The sequence below is a fragment of the Chaetodon auriga genome, chromosome 16 (assembly GCF_051107435.1).
Source record: "Chaetodon auriga isolate fChaAug3 chromosome 16, fChaAug3.hap1, whole genome shotgun sequence".
Lineage (NCBI taxonomy): Eukaryota > Metazoa > Chordata > Actinopteri > Chaetodontiformes > Chaetodontidae > Chaetodon > Chaetodon auriga.
In genome coordinates, this window is record NC_135089.1 from 21986717 (window position 1) to 22001150 (window position 14434).

Here is a 14434-nt window from a genome sequence, read left to right on the forward strand (position 1 = left end):
TCAGCTTACTTTAGTGTGTTAGCATGCTAATATTTGTCCAACTGAGGCTGATGGGAATGTCCTCAGTGTTGCAGGTATTTGATCAGTATTGTTATTGGTGGGGTAACTCAGCCCTGAAAACTCAAGTGTACTCTATCGTGAAGCTTAAGAGTGCAAGCGTTGACGGTACAAGTGTTGTGTTGTGTTTAGTCTCATTCGTCACATCATCAATCAATCAAGTGAATGAAATCACACAAGACACGTTCCTCAAAAGACAAAATTATATTTACTATACATATCATTTTTACAAAGTTTCTGCAAAGGCAAATAAAAAGTCTTGAGCAATAAAGGGTTATTTGGCCATGCCAGACAGCCAACTGAGCTTGAATAGAGATGGAGCGGTTGTGTCTTCGTCTTGATCAGCGAGCTGTCTGAACAGGCTGCCCGGCCGGAAGCTGTCCGCACTGTCTGCTGTGGAGGATGGAGGTGCCTGCTGGACAAAGGAGAAAACGTCAGGTGTGCTGAGGTTTTGGTGGATTGTCCTGGTGGTCATAAGAGATGCAAGCATACACCACCACTGTCCACTGACCCTGGTAGATCCAGGGTCAATGAGAGCCCTGATCCAAAGAGCCCTGATCCACAGAGCCCTGATCCAGGACTGTCATACTAACTACTGAGGTCCTGGATTGCCATTTCAGTCACTTGAGATTTTAGAAAATTAATTCGGGGGAAGAACACTGATACTAAAGTCTTTGACATCAGGTAGGTGTAAAGTAAAAAACATGACTTGCTCTGAACAAGAAAGGTCTCTTCCAAGGTAGTCAGAAGACACATAGTGTGAGGAGACTACAGTTTTACTCAGTAGTATTCTTCCAGTCGCCAGTGGTAACATTGAACATACTGCTGCTGAGCTGCTGTCCGTTAGCAGCCTTTACTACCTTTGCTTTACATACTTAGCACTAATTTTAATGGAGAAGACTTTTTCCAGAAGAAGATGTGGTAGTGGATGCTTGCAACCTTTGAATGGTTTCACATTGTCACTGCAGGCCTTACTATGGAACGCCTGATCTATCGATTCACTGGCAGCCTGGAAAACTCTGGTGTCTGTGGACTCAGCACTGAACAGTCTGACGATGCTGGAAACGCTGCACGTCGGAAATACTTAGTTTGCCGTCTTATCAAGACTCAGATTAAAACAACATAAAGTGATTTTCCCTGTGTGTGTCCAGTCCAGAGATGGGACATGTTTAGCCGCACTTAGCACAAATAATGGAAGCAGGAGCAACTTGTTGGCCATGCTCAGTCAAGGGATAAAATTCAGCTTCTAACAGCTCCAAAGCAAAGTGATCATGTGACTTTTGGTAAGATGGCAAACATGACTATTTCCCACTATTTCCTTAGGAGGTAAACTAAAGATGTACCAGATTTTGGACAAATCCCAACTGAAGCTGAATGGAGACATCTGCTTCTTTTATTTCTGCAGACCTTTACCCAAACTGAAGCAATACTGTGTGAATCTCAAGATGGGATTAGTTCACTCAAACAGATGAGAATGCCCCAGGGTCACTGTTACTATGCTGCTGCCCAATAAAATTCTCCAGACAACAGCCTGATACTGAGCTACATCATAACCCCAAGCAGAGTGTGGGAGATTAGTGAGAACAGAGCAGAACAGCATTCTTCATTTTCAGTCCCTCTGACTCAAGAATCATTTCATCAGTTAATAATGCACTGCAAAGGCACCAAATGTAAACCAAGGCACTACTAACAACACAACCAACACACACACATACACACACACACACACACAAACATCAACCCATACTGATGAACTTGCCTGTGTTTCTCGCACTCAAAAATGCTGGGAAGGCAGAGGGTGCAACAGACAACATTAACGCAGGATGGAACAAAACAATGAAACAGAGAAATGAAGACACACTGTGGCTGTCAGCATATGAAACAACAGTGAAACAGAGCAGCGTCAGATAGCAGAGCCCAGCTGCGTCACTCACCAGCTGGTGGGCAGCATCAGAGCTCCTGGAGGCCGACTTGGATTTACGCACATTCGACATGCTGAGAGGCAGCAGCCCGAACCTGCAGAGGAGAGAACGGGCATGATGGGACGTTTTTGTAATTAGGTCCTTTGATTACAGGTGCAGGTGAACATATCCTAGAGAAGGAACTGCACACTGGGGCCACACCTGAGCGCTCTCTGCTCAGTTAGCGTCATGGTGAGTGGAAAGACCTCCTTCACTTCTCCCCTCTCAGTCTATGTTAGCTGAAGTGTGATAAAACCTAACTGAATGAACTCTGAGCCTGCTAACATTACATCTAAAATTATGTAACATAATCTAAAGGTTCTGATATGGTGACCAGGTGTTGGGTAGTTTTTGCCAGAGATAAATGGATCACAGCGCAGGTGATGATATTATCAAGGCAGATTCAAAAGAAGAACCTAAGCACTGGTGTCAGGGTTGATCCGGCATATTCTGAATGATCGTGTCAGCTGAAATAAAGCTGATCAAAGTCAGATCCTGTCTTTGCTGAACTCCACTGTGCTTTGTCCCCTCAGCCTGCTGGTGCTGCACCACTGCTCTTCTTAATGGCAGCCAGGCTCTATGCTACATGTGCAACGAACACTAGTGTGAAAAATAGTTGGAGCACACAGGCGAGTAACTCTGAGATCTGACACTGATTTTGGCAAAATGCCTGACCTTACTAACCCATGATGCAGCTCATTTTTAGCCAATGTTAACTGGATCATGCACTAATTACAATGACAAGCAGCGGCAGTGGCAGGTCATGTCACCTGTTGCTAGGTAACTGTAAATGAAACTAGTCTGCTGTGTGGTTTGTGTGCTCTCTGCAGCCGCCGTCTGAACTCCGCTCAGTAACACCAGTCTACAACAATAGTGGAGTTTAAACAACTCCAACAGAGTGATTCATCTCCATCCTCATCAATTTCAGGAGTCACATCCTCTCTTTCATTCATATCACACCAATAATTCAAGCTTATTGTATAAAGTTCAGACCTTCATTATTTGGATCTAGTAGCTTTGTGAAAAAGTACATCAGATGAAATAACTACAGCTGTACCTTCAGTCTGTCAGGCACATATTTAATCAACATTTAGGTAAATATGACTGTCAGATCGGGCTCAGTGTAAGCAGATGCATGATGTTAAAGGTCAGAAACATTACATTGGGACATCCCTACTCTCGTTTTTGCCATGTCGGCCAACAAAAGGTGATGAAAACAATCAAGGCTAAACCTAAATGGATCTAATAAGGATTATGAAGGGACTGGATACTGATTTAAAAAAATGCTATCGCACCTCTGCCCTACCAACTCAGGTCCTGGGTCAGATCTTGGGTCACTAGGAACTGACAGGACTGCTGAAGTCCCCTTGACAAAAATTTCAAACAACACCTGGCCCTAAGAACTACAGCAGGCCCTCTCTGATTCTCTCTGGTCATAGAACGACATGAAGGGGAACGTACGTCCTCTCAGTGATGGTTTGTTTATGCTGATTATTCTGCACGAGTTATTAATGTTAAACAGAGCACCCTGTGACAGCTCACCTGATCTGGCTGCTGGCCAGTGGCAGGATGTTGTAAGGCTCCTGGGAGTTCACACTACTGCTCCGCGAGGCAAACTGCTTCTCTGAGCCTGTCAGCAGCCCCAGCAGCACCTGAAACACAACCTCACATCAACCTCTGAACAACGGTTCAGCTCCACACACTGTGTTTGCTGTTACATCTGGGCAATAGAGGCATCTTAACTCATTGTAACCACTCATCTCAGGCCAAATATGAATGGTGGGTCTACACATTCAGAGCTCATGCTTCTGTGTTCATCAGCTCTTAAATCTCGTTGTACACCACGTATAATGACAATAAAGGCTTTTAATCTTTAATCTTTGTTGTGTGTGTGTTTTGTTGATCGGGGGTCTGAAAGTACCGAGGTTCTCTGGGACAGACGGTTGAGGTTGGAGTTTAGCGGCGGTGTGAACACGTCCAGGTCAAATGGGTCGATGTAGCTCTCCAGCCAATCGCAGACCTCATGGAATCTGGATGACACAGAACACAGCGTTGGCAGCTTGCAGAGACCTTTCTACTACTTTTAACATTTGAAGAGGAATTCAACAGGAATATAGAAACAAAGCTGGAAAAATATGAATGAAAAGTTGAATTCAACTACAGCACGACTCCCAATCCTCTTTATGTTCTTGAACTACCAGTTTGTAAAGCTTCTGATTTATATGGTCACAATGTCATTTCAAAACTGCCCACGTTCGCTGAATATCTGTTGAGGTTTGGGTTACTGACATCAGAGCTCTTCAATGGAATTTTTTTTTTCCTCCCACTATCTTGGAACTCCTACTACTCAGCTTCAGGAAGTCAGGTGTGCTATTAACGTCAATTCTGCGAGTGACATCTGGTATTTCTTTGGAATTCCAGCCGCAATCGGTTCCATTTTCCAGAGAAAATGACCTCGTCCTCAAATTCTTTGCGTGTGTGTCTGTGTGCACCTGCGAGTTGATGGACTGAAGACTCACACCTTCTCCAAACAAACAGTATGAATACTATCAGGCAACTGCTAAATACTGGAGTCTGATCTTGACATGCCATTTCTCCAGCTACTTTTCATGCTAGAATTGCTGTTTACAGATCCAGGGCTCTACACTAACTTTTCCACTGGTAGCACTGGTGCGACCAACTTTCTCAGTTGGTCGCACCAGCACATGATTTTCCTATGAACTGGGCACATGCCTTGTCATTGGCATAGGTTGGGTTCACATTCAGCCCGTTTTTTTTTCATCAGTGCGATCTGGGATTTGAATTGTGTGAACGGGAGTTCCTCTTTCGCTATGTTATAGGCAGTGTTAGACTTAATGACCATTTCGTTCTCTTCTGTTGAGCGATTACTCTCATCCATCCGCTGAAAAAAAGTCGGGAGGGGCTCAGTGTTTCGGGTGATGCATTGGTTCCGACAGGTCGTCTGATTCGGCACCTTTTGCTGGCTCTACCTAACTACCAGTCTCCTCCTCTCTCTCCTTATTTAGTTTTTGGAAAAAAAATCAGCAATAGACCGCTTCATTTTTGAGAATAGCGAAACGCTAGTCTTGGTGTCTTGAAGTTCTGTGCGCTGCGCGTGTACGCGACGGCTTATGTGCACGCGACGGCGCTGTCTCAACAGGAGAGCGTGCAGGTGGAGGCGGCTGACTAAAATAGTGAGAAAAAAAAGGACGACTTTCAACCACAATGTCTAACACGGAGCAATAAAACTGATGCGCTTGCACGAACGCGACCAGATGAAATTCTTACTCGCAAACTCTGAAATAAAAGTTGCATATGCGACCATTTTGGTCGCAGTCTCGAGCCCTGAGATCAGTGGACATGTTTTTAGAACAATGAGTGTAAAATCTATATGCAAAACTATGCATGTCGATCAGCAAGTGCTTTCATCAAACATGCAGGCTTCATCTCCAAATCAGAGCAGCAACCAACAGATAACACATTAATCCCAGGTGATTTTTAACTCCCTGTTAAAAATCACCTGCTGTCAATCCCTCGGGGACACAATTGGTTGATTGTTAATTATGTACAAGCCTAGGTTGTAAGTGTGTGTCTGGGACTGCAGGGGGATGAAACAGTAGGAAACACATGATGTATAATGTTTCTATTTTGTACTTTTTCCATTAAAAACACAAAAAGACACCAAGTGCAGAAGACTGCAGGCCATACTGACCCAGGGCTCCTCCTAATTAGACTACCTTACAGACGACACACCAAAATGGCAGCATGTGATGACTTTGAGACAAAGGATGTTACCTGGGGTCTTGGTGGGATCGGGAGCTCTTGCCCTCCTCCAGTCTGCTGCCCAGTGTGCTGTTGAGGTAACGGAGGTCGAACAACAGCTGCAAGGCTCTGTTCTGGGTCATGGGGAATGCTCCCTCCTGGAGGACACAAGCAGAGAAATTCAGGAGGCTACTGGTGATGCCACTGTCTATTGTGTCATTTCATTTGTGTTCCAACAGACTCTGAATCCAGGCTTTAAAATGTCCCTTTAGGCATCCATACAAGAGAAATATGAAATCCATGTCCATGCTACATACAGTTAGAAGGTTTACACCCGACAATACAGAACTTCCTTGGTCCTCAACAGTGTGTATGTGTGTGTGTGTGTGTGTGTTACCCTGCTGGGGACCTGCTGTGTGAGGCTGTGGTAGTGCTGCAGGGCCTGAGTCAGACAGGCCTGAAGCAGCTCCTGCAGGGTGGGACGGGGAAGTGCGTGGCCCCCCACTCTGTTCACCTCCACGCACAGCTGGAAGAGCAGTGACTGCACGAACCACGATGGCTGCCAAAGACAGAACACATTAGATCATGAATGGAATCAGAAATCACGGTGCCTCCTGTCTGCGTTGGAGGCCGGGCTGAGCGGCTCACCTGGGCTGGAAGACGGATTTTGGATGTGACACTGCTCCCAGACTCTGCTTCTTCTTGGATCTCCAGATCTTCCCAGTTGGTTGCTGTTGTTAGGATGGCACCGGCAGACTCGGCATGCAGCGCTGTGCCAAACTTATCCAGCAGCACCTGTCACAACACCGTGCAGTGTTAATAGGCAGGTCTTGAAACCATTCCGACAAAATTTTTGGTCACTTGGAAGCAGAAAAAAATGTAAATATTTTCAGCTTACATTGGTTTGATTAGTCTATTGCAAACACTTTACGCAGCAGATACAGAGCAACATTAGCATTCATTTGGAGTCATGTTTGTGGTCAGCTGGTGAAGTAAGTTCAATATTCACTCTACTTACTGAGCTCTGTTTTGGTCTCCACCAACTCCTGGCTCTTAGCTGCTAAAGGCTCCACTATGTTCACCAGCTAGTTGCTTTTTCAATTAAAAGAGTTTCGTAATATTGCTCGAATTTAGTTTGATAAGAACAGGTTGATTTTTTAAATCTATCCAACCAAAGCTAAAAGTGCTTAAAGGCTGTAGAAATGCTGAAAAACCTGGAGGAACTACAGAGTTGATGATAATTCATTATTGGTTTGTCACTACAAGCAACACCTTTCCATTTACACAGTCATCTGCCACATTCTTACTATAACTATACTGATTAAAGGCAACTGTAAGCTTTTACTAAATTCCTGAAATCTCAGAGCATTAAAGTCATGTGCTGACACCTGCTCCATGTCCATTTTCTAAATGATGGCTGGAAGATAAGCTGAGAGCTCTGAAAGCTAGTAAGTGGACTTTGAGCTACGACTGTTTTGTTACATATGATGCTACTGTGCCTGCTGAATGTGTAAATAGGCAACTGTTGACAAAAATACCAAATAGCCATTAATGCAGCTTTAAAATCTTAAAGCAGCTCAGAGGCTTTTTTCACACTGTGTTGTAAAGGCATTTGCCAATGACAGCTGACTGCCTTTTGTTCACCAACTGAATCAGAAGTCCACAGAGTGTTTCTGTGCTGTTTGAGACTGAATGGGCATGAATATAAATCACAAAGTAATAATACGGGTCAGAAGAAAGTAAAAAGGGGGGATAACTACCCTTAAATGACAGATGTCACACTACATGCACAAATAAAATATCACATATATACATCAACATTTCTGACAGAGTCTGACTTTGGAGAGGGCGGAGCTCCAGATGCGGTAGGCCTCCATGCTGCAGTTGAGAAGCTCCTCCTTCAGACCAGCCCACTTGGCCTGTGCGTGGCTGACCTCTGTGGCAGCCCTGGCTTTTCCCAGCTTCTTGCCCTGTCTGGGGGTTCCCCTCATTGCGGCCTCTGATCCACTCTGTTTTCCCAGGATGCAGTGCTTCAGGTTGGGGCAGAGTTCACCCATGGACTGACACAACCTGGCCATGAATAGGACTGAACTGAGGCGGGCAGGGCTGGGGTCCGGTGAGGCTGCGGCCAGTTCAGAGCGGACAGAGGACAGGATGTGGCGGACACAGGCTACGCAACCTTCACGTAAAGCCTCCTCCACCGCTGGTGAGTCCGTGAAGCGGTTAAAGGAGGATGCTGACAAGCTCTCAGAAGTACCAGAGGAGGGGACTGCAACTGAGATGGAGTCAGATCCTGCAGAAATGAACAGTTAACACTATTTAGATGTGTGATAATAGCACTGCGTCTGTATTACATTTACTAAATGGCTGTACTGAATATCGAACAAGAGTCTCCTGCTGTGTTGGGCTCAATGCTAATGTCAGCATGCCAAGATATTATAGAGGCAATGTTAACATGCTGATGCTTAGCAGGTGTAATGTTTATCATTACCATTATTACATCTTTAGCATGTTTGCCAATGAGCAGTAAACACAAAGGACAGCTTTGACAGATGGGAGTATTAGTTTTGCAGGTACTTGGTCATAAACCAAAGTACAAACAAATTAAAATGTTCATGTTGACAGTTCTAGAAGAAAAGTCAGGGTCACCAAAATTATTACAAATCATTCTGAGGGGAACATGAATGTTTTGCGTGCATTTTCATGACAACCTGTCTAATAGTTGTTGAAACATTTCACTCGAAACCAAAAATATAAAGCTGCTGGTGGCACTGAGGTAAAAGTCAGGGGAACATGGAAGTCATTAGGATATATTGCTTGGAATTCATGAATGCATGCACAAAATTCTGAACCAACTGATCAAGTATATGTCAGAATATTTCACAACTCAAACGGCCTCAAGGTGGCGCTACAGAAGAATTCATTGAGATTCCTCTGAGGACTGAGAATGTGCGGACAAAATGTCATGGCAACCCATCCAAAACCTCTTGAGACAGCCAGGGCTACAGTTGCTGACCAAATGGCAGCCTGATCAGTACTGGGTTCTCTTGAGCTCTGCTGACTATCACTGCTCTTTGCCCAACAATTGGTGGGACCAAAGGAAGAGGATGTGGGTCCATGATTTGGCCACCTGTACCTGCCTACATGTCCGTCAGTTTAGTCCAGGTCCTTTCAGGATGATTCTTCATTGTTTTGCTGATCTCCTGACCTTTGTCTAGCGCCACTCTCAGGTCAGCATTTTACCAAAACTTTGGCTCACACTAACATGAGTTTGAAACCATCAGCTGGCGTTCAGTGAATTTTGGCGACAATAGTCATGGTTGTAGAGAGATGAACTGGAATGTGTCTGGTAAACTCTGGCTTATTGACATTGTCATGACGTTTCATTTTTCTGCTTTCACATTCATGCTCTTAGGGAACATTAAGCCCTTTACATCTGGAGATGCCGTGTCCATTCCTCTAACACTACCTTTAGGCCAAAATGTCAACTGTGCACACATGACTTAGTATAACTGCTGGACTGCCATACATCACGCTGTGGATATTCTTGGTCCAAAAAGATAAAAGCCTATTTGAATTTGGTGAGGTCAAGGAGTAGCATTAGCTCCCCTTGCAGAAAAGGTCTCGGGGCCAGGTCATACCAACATTTGGTTATATTAGTAACAGATGTTCAGACATTCAGAACTTTACCACATCATGGAGACTAGGTTAAGACTGCCCTTACCTGTGTCCTGGGAGGGAAGGTAGTGCTGGAGGTCATCCAGTCTGGCCTTTAGCTTAGCATCCATTGAGGAGCAGAAGTTTTGAACACAGGGTGTCAGAGCCTGGGTTTTCATGGCTAGGCTACTCCTCTGGTGCTGCTGCCCCCTCTGGCTCACGCTGACCCACCCTGCATCGCTCAGCAGGTCCCCCGGAGACTCCGACCAGAGGTAGGAAGCCACATCTACCTCATACTGGGCTCCGCGGCCCGAGCCTGGGTTGGTACCTGTAGATGTATGTATGGTCTGGCCCTCCAGATCCCTCACAGCTGAGGTGAGGAGCTGGATGGAGCTTGTGGAGATGGCTTCAGTTTCTTCTTTGGTGATGGCCTTACAGAATGGAAGGAAGGAATCATTGGTTCAATATGTCTAATTTTAGTGCATCAGCAGGCAAGCCTGTCACTACTCTGAGACTGAACAGGATATAAATTTCAAGGAGGCACGAATCCATACAAAGTAAATGGATAGACCCATTCAGAGGCTGAAAACTGTGATAACAACTGTAAGGCTAGGTGCACACTAACCTGCAGGCGCTGTAGGAAGAGTTGCTGTAGGAAGTCATCCCAGACTGCCAGAGGGTGTTCCAGCAGCCGTTGACTCACAGTGCTCCAGTGCTGACTGATGGAGTCAGTGGACAGGAGGTCCCACACAGCATCTCTAATGGCTGCCAACCCCTTCAGGCTCTTCACATACACCAGAAGGCTGCCAACGCCACGGCAGATGTCCTCCTTACAGCTGGGAACAGAGGACAGATTGGAAAGTCATTGATTAGCTATCAACAGAAAATGAATCATTGGTATTTTTGATCATTGATTAAGGGCTTGAGTCAGTCCTAATCCAAAGTTCTGAAATAAAAGTTGAATAATAATTCTGAAGTTCTAAATGTTTTTTTCCAAACTCTTTTATCAGTGAAAACCAACCTTTTCTGCAGAATTTTCATAATAACAGCCTACCAGCAAAGGAGAGGACTAAGCCCACTGAGCCAGCAGAAGACTTTTAATGTGAAACATCAAGATTCATTAATTGCAACTTACAGTGGTTGAAAAAATGGCAAATCAGAAGTGATTGGAAATAATGACAACAGTAATTCTGTCAGGGGAGAGAAGCTCAGGGCAGGTGAGTGGTGACATAACATGACTGTTGTTGTTCTGGTGGAATTAGTGCAGTGGAAATGTTCATTATGAATTTGTCATGACATCAGATAAACATGGAGGAAGTTCTGAGTTTACATTAAACAAGAACCAGGAAAAATAGGCCCCTTGCCACTAAGGTAAATAAAGGTCAATATATATGAATTTACAGACATAAAAGAGTATAAGAATTATTTTGCAAGTTGCGTAAGAGTGTTAGCAGTGAGGCTATAACCTGACACTGATGTACTATTTGCTACTTCATTGCTAATCCAGACATGTAAGAACAGGCAGAGGCAGGAGAGAAGTCTCAGTCTGCTTCCTGCTTGTTCAAAAACTGGGTCCCTGAATGTGAGTTCCCTGTTTTGCTGCATAAAAATCAGCATTCAAACGGTCTCTCTGGTTGCATATTCTAATAATAAGACATCAATGTTAAACTTTGAAACACATCAAAGACAAAAGGAAACAGAGCAAATATAAAAAAGATGAGCAGTGTCCTGATTGGTTGGAGCTTACGTATTGATCCACTGCTGCAGGGTGTCCCGGAGCTGTTCTCTCTGGATTGGCTGAGCCAGCGTGCGAAGGGCAGGCTGGAACTCAGTGATGGAGGGAGGCAGGTACCTGAACCAGCTGCCTGTACTCGTCTCTTCCTGCAACACCCTCCTGCCTTTGGCTGAGCAGAGAGAGGGGACTGATGACATGATTGACCTTTTCTTTATCTGCGCATTTTACTGCTTCAGAATACATGTGACTGTCTGTTAACAGATCCCAAGTCTGGCTGTGGAAGTTTTATTTTGCACTCGATGCCATCAAGCCCTGATCCCACTGAAGCATCAATGAACACACACTCTTCTTCTAGGAGTCATAATTTGGTTCTCACACCCCTGGAACACTGATACTCAAAAAAAACATGCGTTTTAAAATCCATGGACAAACAGACAAGAAAAAAAAAGTGTATACAGTGTGTATAGTACAACTGACATGCTAAATAATGGCAATGACCAGTCTGTGGTCTGCTGGGAGAGCAGCATTAGCACCAGAGATGCCAGAATAGATGCTTAGAATGTCTGCTTACTTTTATTTTGAAAAAACAAAAAAAAACAATTTAAGACATGGCTAAGACATTTAGTGCCTACGCAAAAAGTATGTAACTAAAGGTGGGGGAAAGTGAGCTAAAACAGCCTTTATAGGGAAGAATGAGATGGCAGGTCTGTTTTAAATAGCTCTCAGTAAGGAAATCACTCAAGGTATCCTGAATCCCGGCTGTTTACCTGCAGGTGTGGTGGACGTGACGTTCTCCAGGATAGAGAAGAGCATGCCACAGCTCAGGGCTCCGTCCCCCGGCCTCGGGCCTCCCTCTGGGGGCAGGTAGAAGACGGCGTAGGCCTGGAACAGAGTGGTGACCAGCAGCTCCACCAGGCTGCACACCTGAGCTTTGATCCCTGCACCTGCACCAAACACACAGCTTTATGAACCTGTGGACATTTCTGATGACATTTTGCTTTACTTCAATGATACAGGAAACATTTAGTGCTCTGCTTCACAGTAAAAGCCTTTAAGCAACACTTCCTGCTTCATGCCTTTGCATAAAAAATGTGTTTTAGGACACTCAGATCTTAAAATGCATACATGCTGGGAGGTGTTACTAATGGTAAAATACCATGCTGTGGTTGGTTGAGGAGCTGATGAATAGAGGCCTTCCGGGCCAGCAAGAAGTCAGCCAGGGCCTTGCGTGGTGAGCTGTCCTCCAGCAGCATGGTGGACACCAGAGCCTCAGCAATGGCCTGGTCTGACACCGCCCGGCCCCGCAATAGAGACCTGCTGTCCAGCAGAATGGTGGACCTGCAAGAGGACAGGCTAGTTAGTGACCTATGACTTAGCTTCCACTGGATCTACAATGTGTCTCTACAAAAACACAAGTAAGAAAACATCCAGTACCTGAAGTGTCCGGTGGTGGCTACCTGCCGGACCAGGATAGGGAAGCGGGCCAGGACGGGGCTGTAGTGGCCCCCTGTCGCGGCCTCCAGCTGCAGCAGACTGTGCAGGTGGCAGCACAGCAGGTACAGCTGAGTGGCCTGGAGGTACTGGGACGCCTCCATGGCACTCCAGATGCGCTCCGGGATCTCCAAGAGGAGCTTGATCTGGGAAGCCATGGTGTAGAACTTCTCCTGCCACTGCCTCTGGATCTGGACCTACATCCATGATGACACAGACACACTGCATGTGTAGCGAGCTAGACAGATGTGTATTGAATTTAAGGAGGAGAAGCAATGATATAAGGACAATAAATACAAACACAAGACAATGTAGCTACTTATAATTTACATTTCTAGTGTGAATTTCAGGTCAAATTTATTATCTGCACGCTAACGTGTGTGTGCGTGTGTGTGTTTCAAAGAGGCGTGGAAGACAAACGCTCGACCATCTCTTAAAGTTCAGGTTTTGTTGACAGATATGTTCTGGACAGCAATGTTTTCACGCCGAACATTTCAGCATTTTGCTTTAAGTCGCATTCAGCTCACTGTCAGGGTGAAGCTGGGGAGAATTTCTGCATGTGGTTTGTAGAATCATGAATTGGCACGTTTTCAAATGAAGTTTGGTGCTCCTGTGATGACGGAGCTCGTTCGGCTTTGACGCAGGTGTAACACTCGGACAAATGCAGTTAGGTAAGCCGCTCACCTCCTGTCTGCTGCTGCACACGCTGCTTTTGCCTTGTTTCAGCCTGTGGCAGTACTGGTGCATGTCCTGGATGGACTGGACGACGCTCTCCGAGCACTGCCTCATCTCTCCGATGGTGTCGGCGGCGTCGATCAGGTCCCGGTACCGCTCCCCCACCATCTGCCTCAGCTCCTCCTTCTTCTGCTCGATCTCCCCGCGGACTTTGCGTTCGATCCGGCGGATCTCCTCGGTGTTGTAGCGCTCGAAGAGAACCGCCGGGTCCTTGATCTCCGAGACCCGGTGAGGGAGCGCATGATCCTCGGCCATCGCACCACCAAAACAACTTCAACCACTGAAGGAACTCCAACCCGGAAGACCGGGGGAAGTACACTTCCTACCTCCACGTAAGCAAAAATATGACGACGGCTGAGTAAGATACGATTATTGGTCATCAAAGCTGTCTGTCAAGGAGCATTTCCGGGTAGGTTGGATGTCGCCTACAAACATTACTGAGTCAAATTATAATAACAATAATACAAATACTACTACAGATACTACTACTACTACTACTACTACTACTAATAATAATAATAATAATAATAATAATAATAATAATAATAATAATAATAATATGGCCCCATTTCATTTAGCTTGAAATCGTAATTTATGGTTTTTCACACATTAACTAGTGAAACATTCTTAACAGGACACCTCCTCCTCCTCCCCTCTGATCTAAAAGAATGTAAAGATTTTCATTTTAACTGTGTAATTGCCGAATAGACCACGGCTCCTGCTTCAGTGGAAAGTCTATTCTCAGTTATTTGACCTGGAGGTTTCAGGTTTCCACCACACACCTGTGTGTCTATAAAACACTGCTGGTACATCAGTATGTTAATCTGTGGTTGTCAAGTAAGTTTTTTTGCTACATAGCAATAAGCATTGGAGAAGAAAGGGGAAAGTAAAAAAACAAGTGTCACAAAAATGAAGTCACAGATAGAAAAGAGAAAATATTTGCCAATGCAAAATACGACAAATATCTAGAAAATATGTCAAACTGGCACAGTGTCTTCAGGGTGGGAGGAGAGACTGGCTGTACAGGTTGTGACAG

At 45.1% G+C, this 14434-nt stretch overlaps 1 protein-coding gene across 3 annotated transcripts; it reads right to left on the minus strand.

Moving 5' to 3' along the window:
- Positions 1–244: 244 nt before the first annotated feature.
- On the minus strand, positions 245–13702 carry cog1 (component of oligomeric golgi complex 1). Of its 3 annotated transcripts, XM_076753239.1 has the most exons (16): positions 13348–13702; positions 12607–12860; positions 12329–12510; positions 11940–12116; positions 11185–11341; positions 10063–10273; positions 9505–9868; positions 7619–8073; positions 6429–6575; positions 6178–6339; positions 5814–5938; positions 3940–4048; positions 3561–3670; positions 1992–2073; positions 1817–1840; positions 395–472 (listed from the first exon to the last, which is right to left on the minus strand). In XM_076753239.1, the coding sequence occupies exons 1-15, from the start codon at positions 13651–13653 to the stop codon at positions 1832–1834; spliced, it is 2850 nt and encodes a 949-aa protein (XP_076609354.1). In that variant the 5' UTR covers positions 13654–13702; the 3' UTR covers positions 395–472; positions 1817–1831. The 3 variants fall into 3 exon arrangements, with proteins under 3 accessions (XP_076609352.1, XP_076609353.1, XP_076609354.1); XM_076753237.1 differs by lacking the exon at positions 1817–1840 and having other exon boundaries at positions 245–472; XM_076753238.1 differs by lacking the exon at positions 1817–1840 and having other exon boundaries at positions 246–469.
- Positions 13703–14434: the final 732 nt, after the last annotated feature.

What these genes read in the sequence shown, in the direction of transcription:
- cog1 (XM_076753237.1), bottom strand. Translation starts at nt 13,653, where the DNA reads ATGGCCGAGGATCATGCGCTCCCTCACCGGGTCTCGGAGATCAAGGAC. An exon ending in CCTCAACCAACCACAGCATG is followed by an intron (nt 12,117 to 12,328) that starts GTATTTTACCAT and finishes TGTTTGGTGCAG; the next exon opens with GTGCAGGGATCAAAGCTCAG. An exon ending in CACAGCAGGTCCCCAGCAGG is followed by an intron (nt 5,939 to 6,177) that starts GTAACACACACA and finishes TGTGTCCTCCAG; the next exon opens with GAGGGAGCATTCCCCATGAC.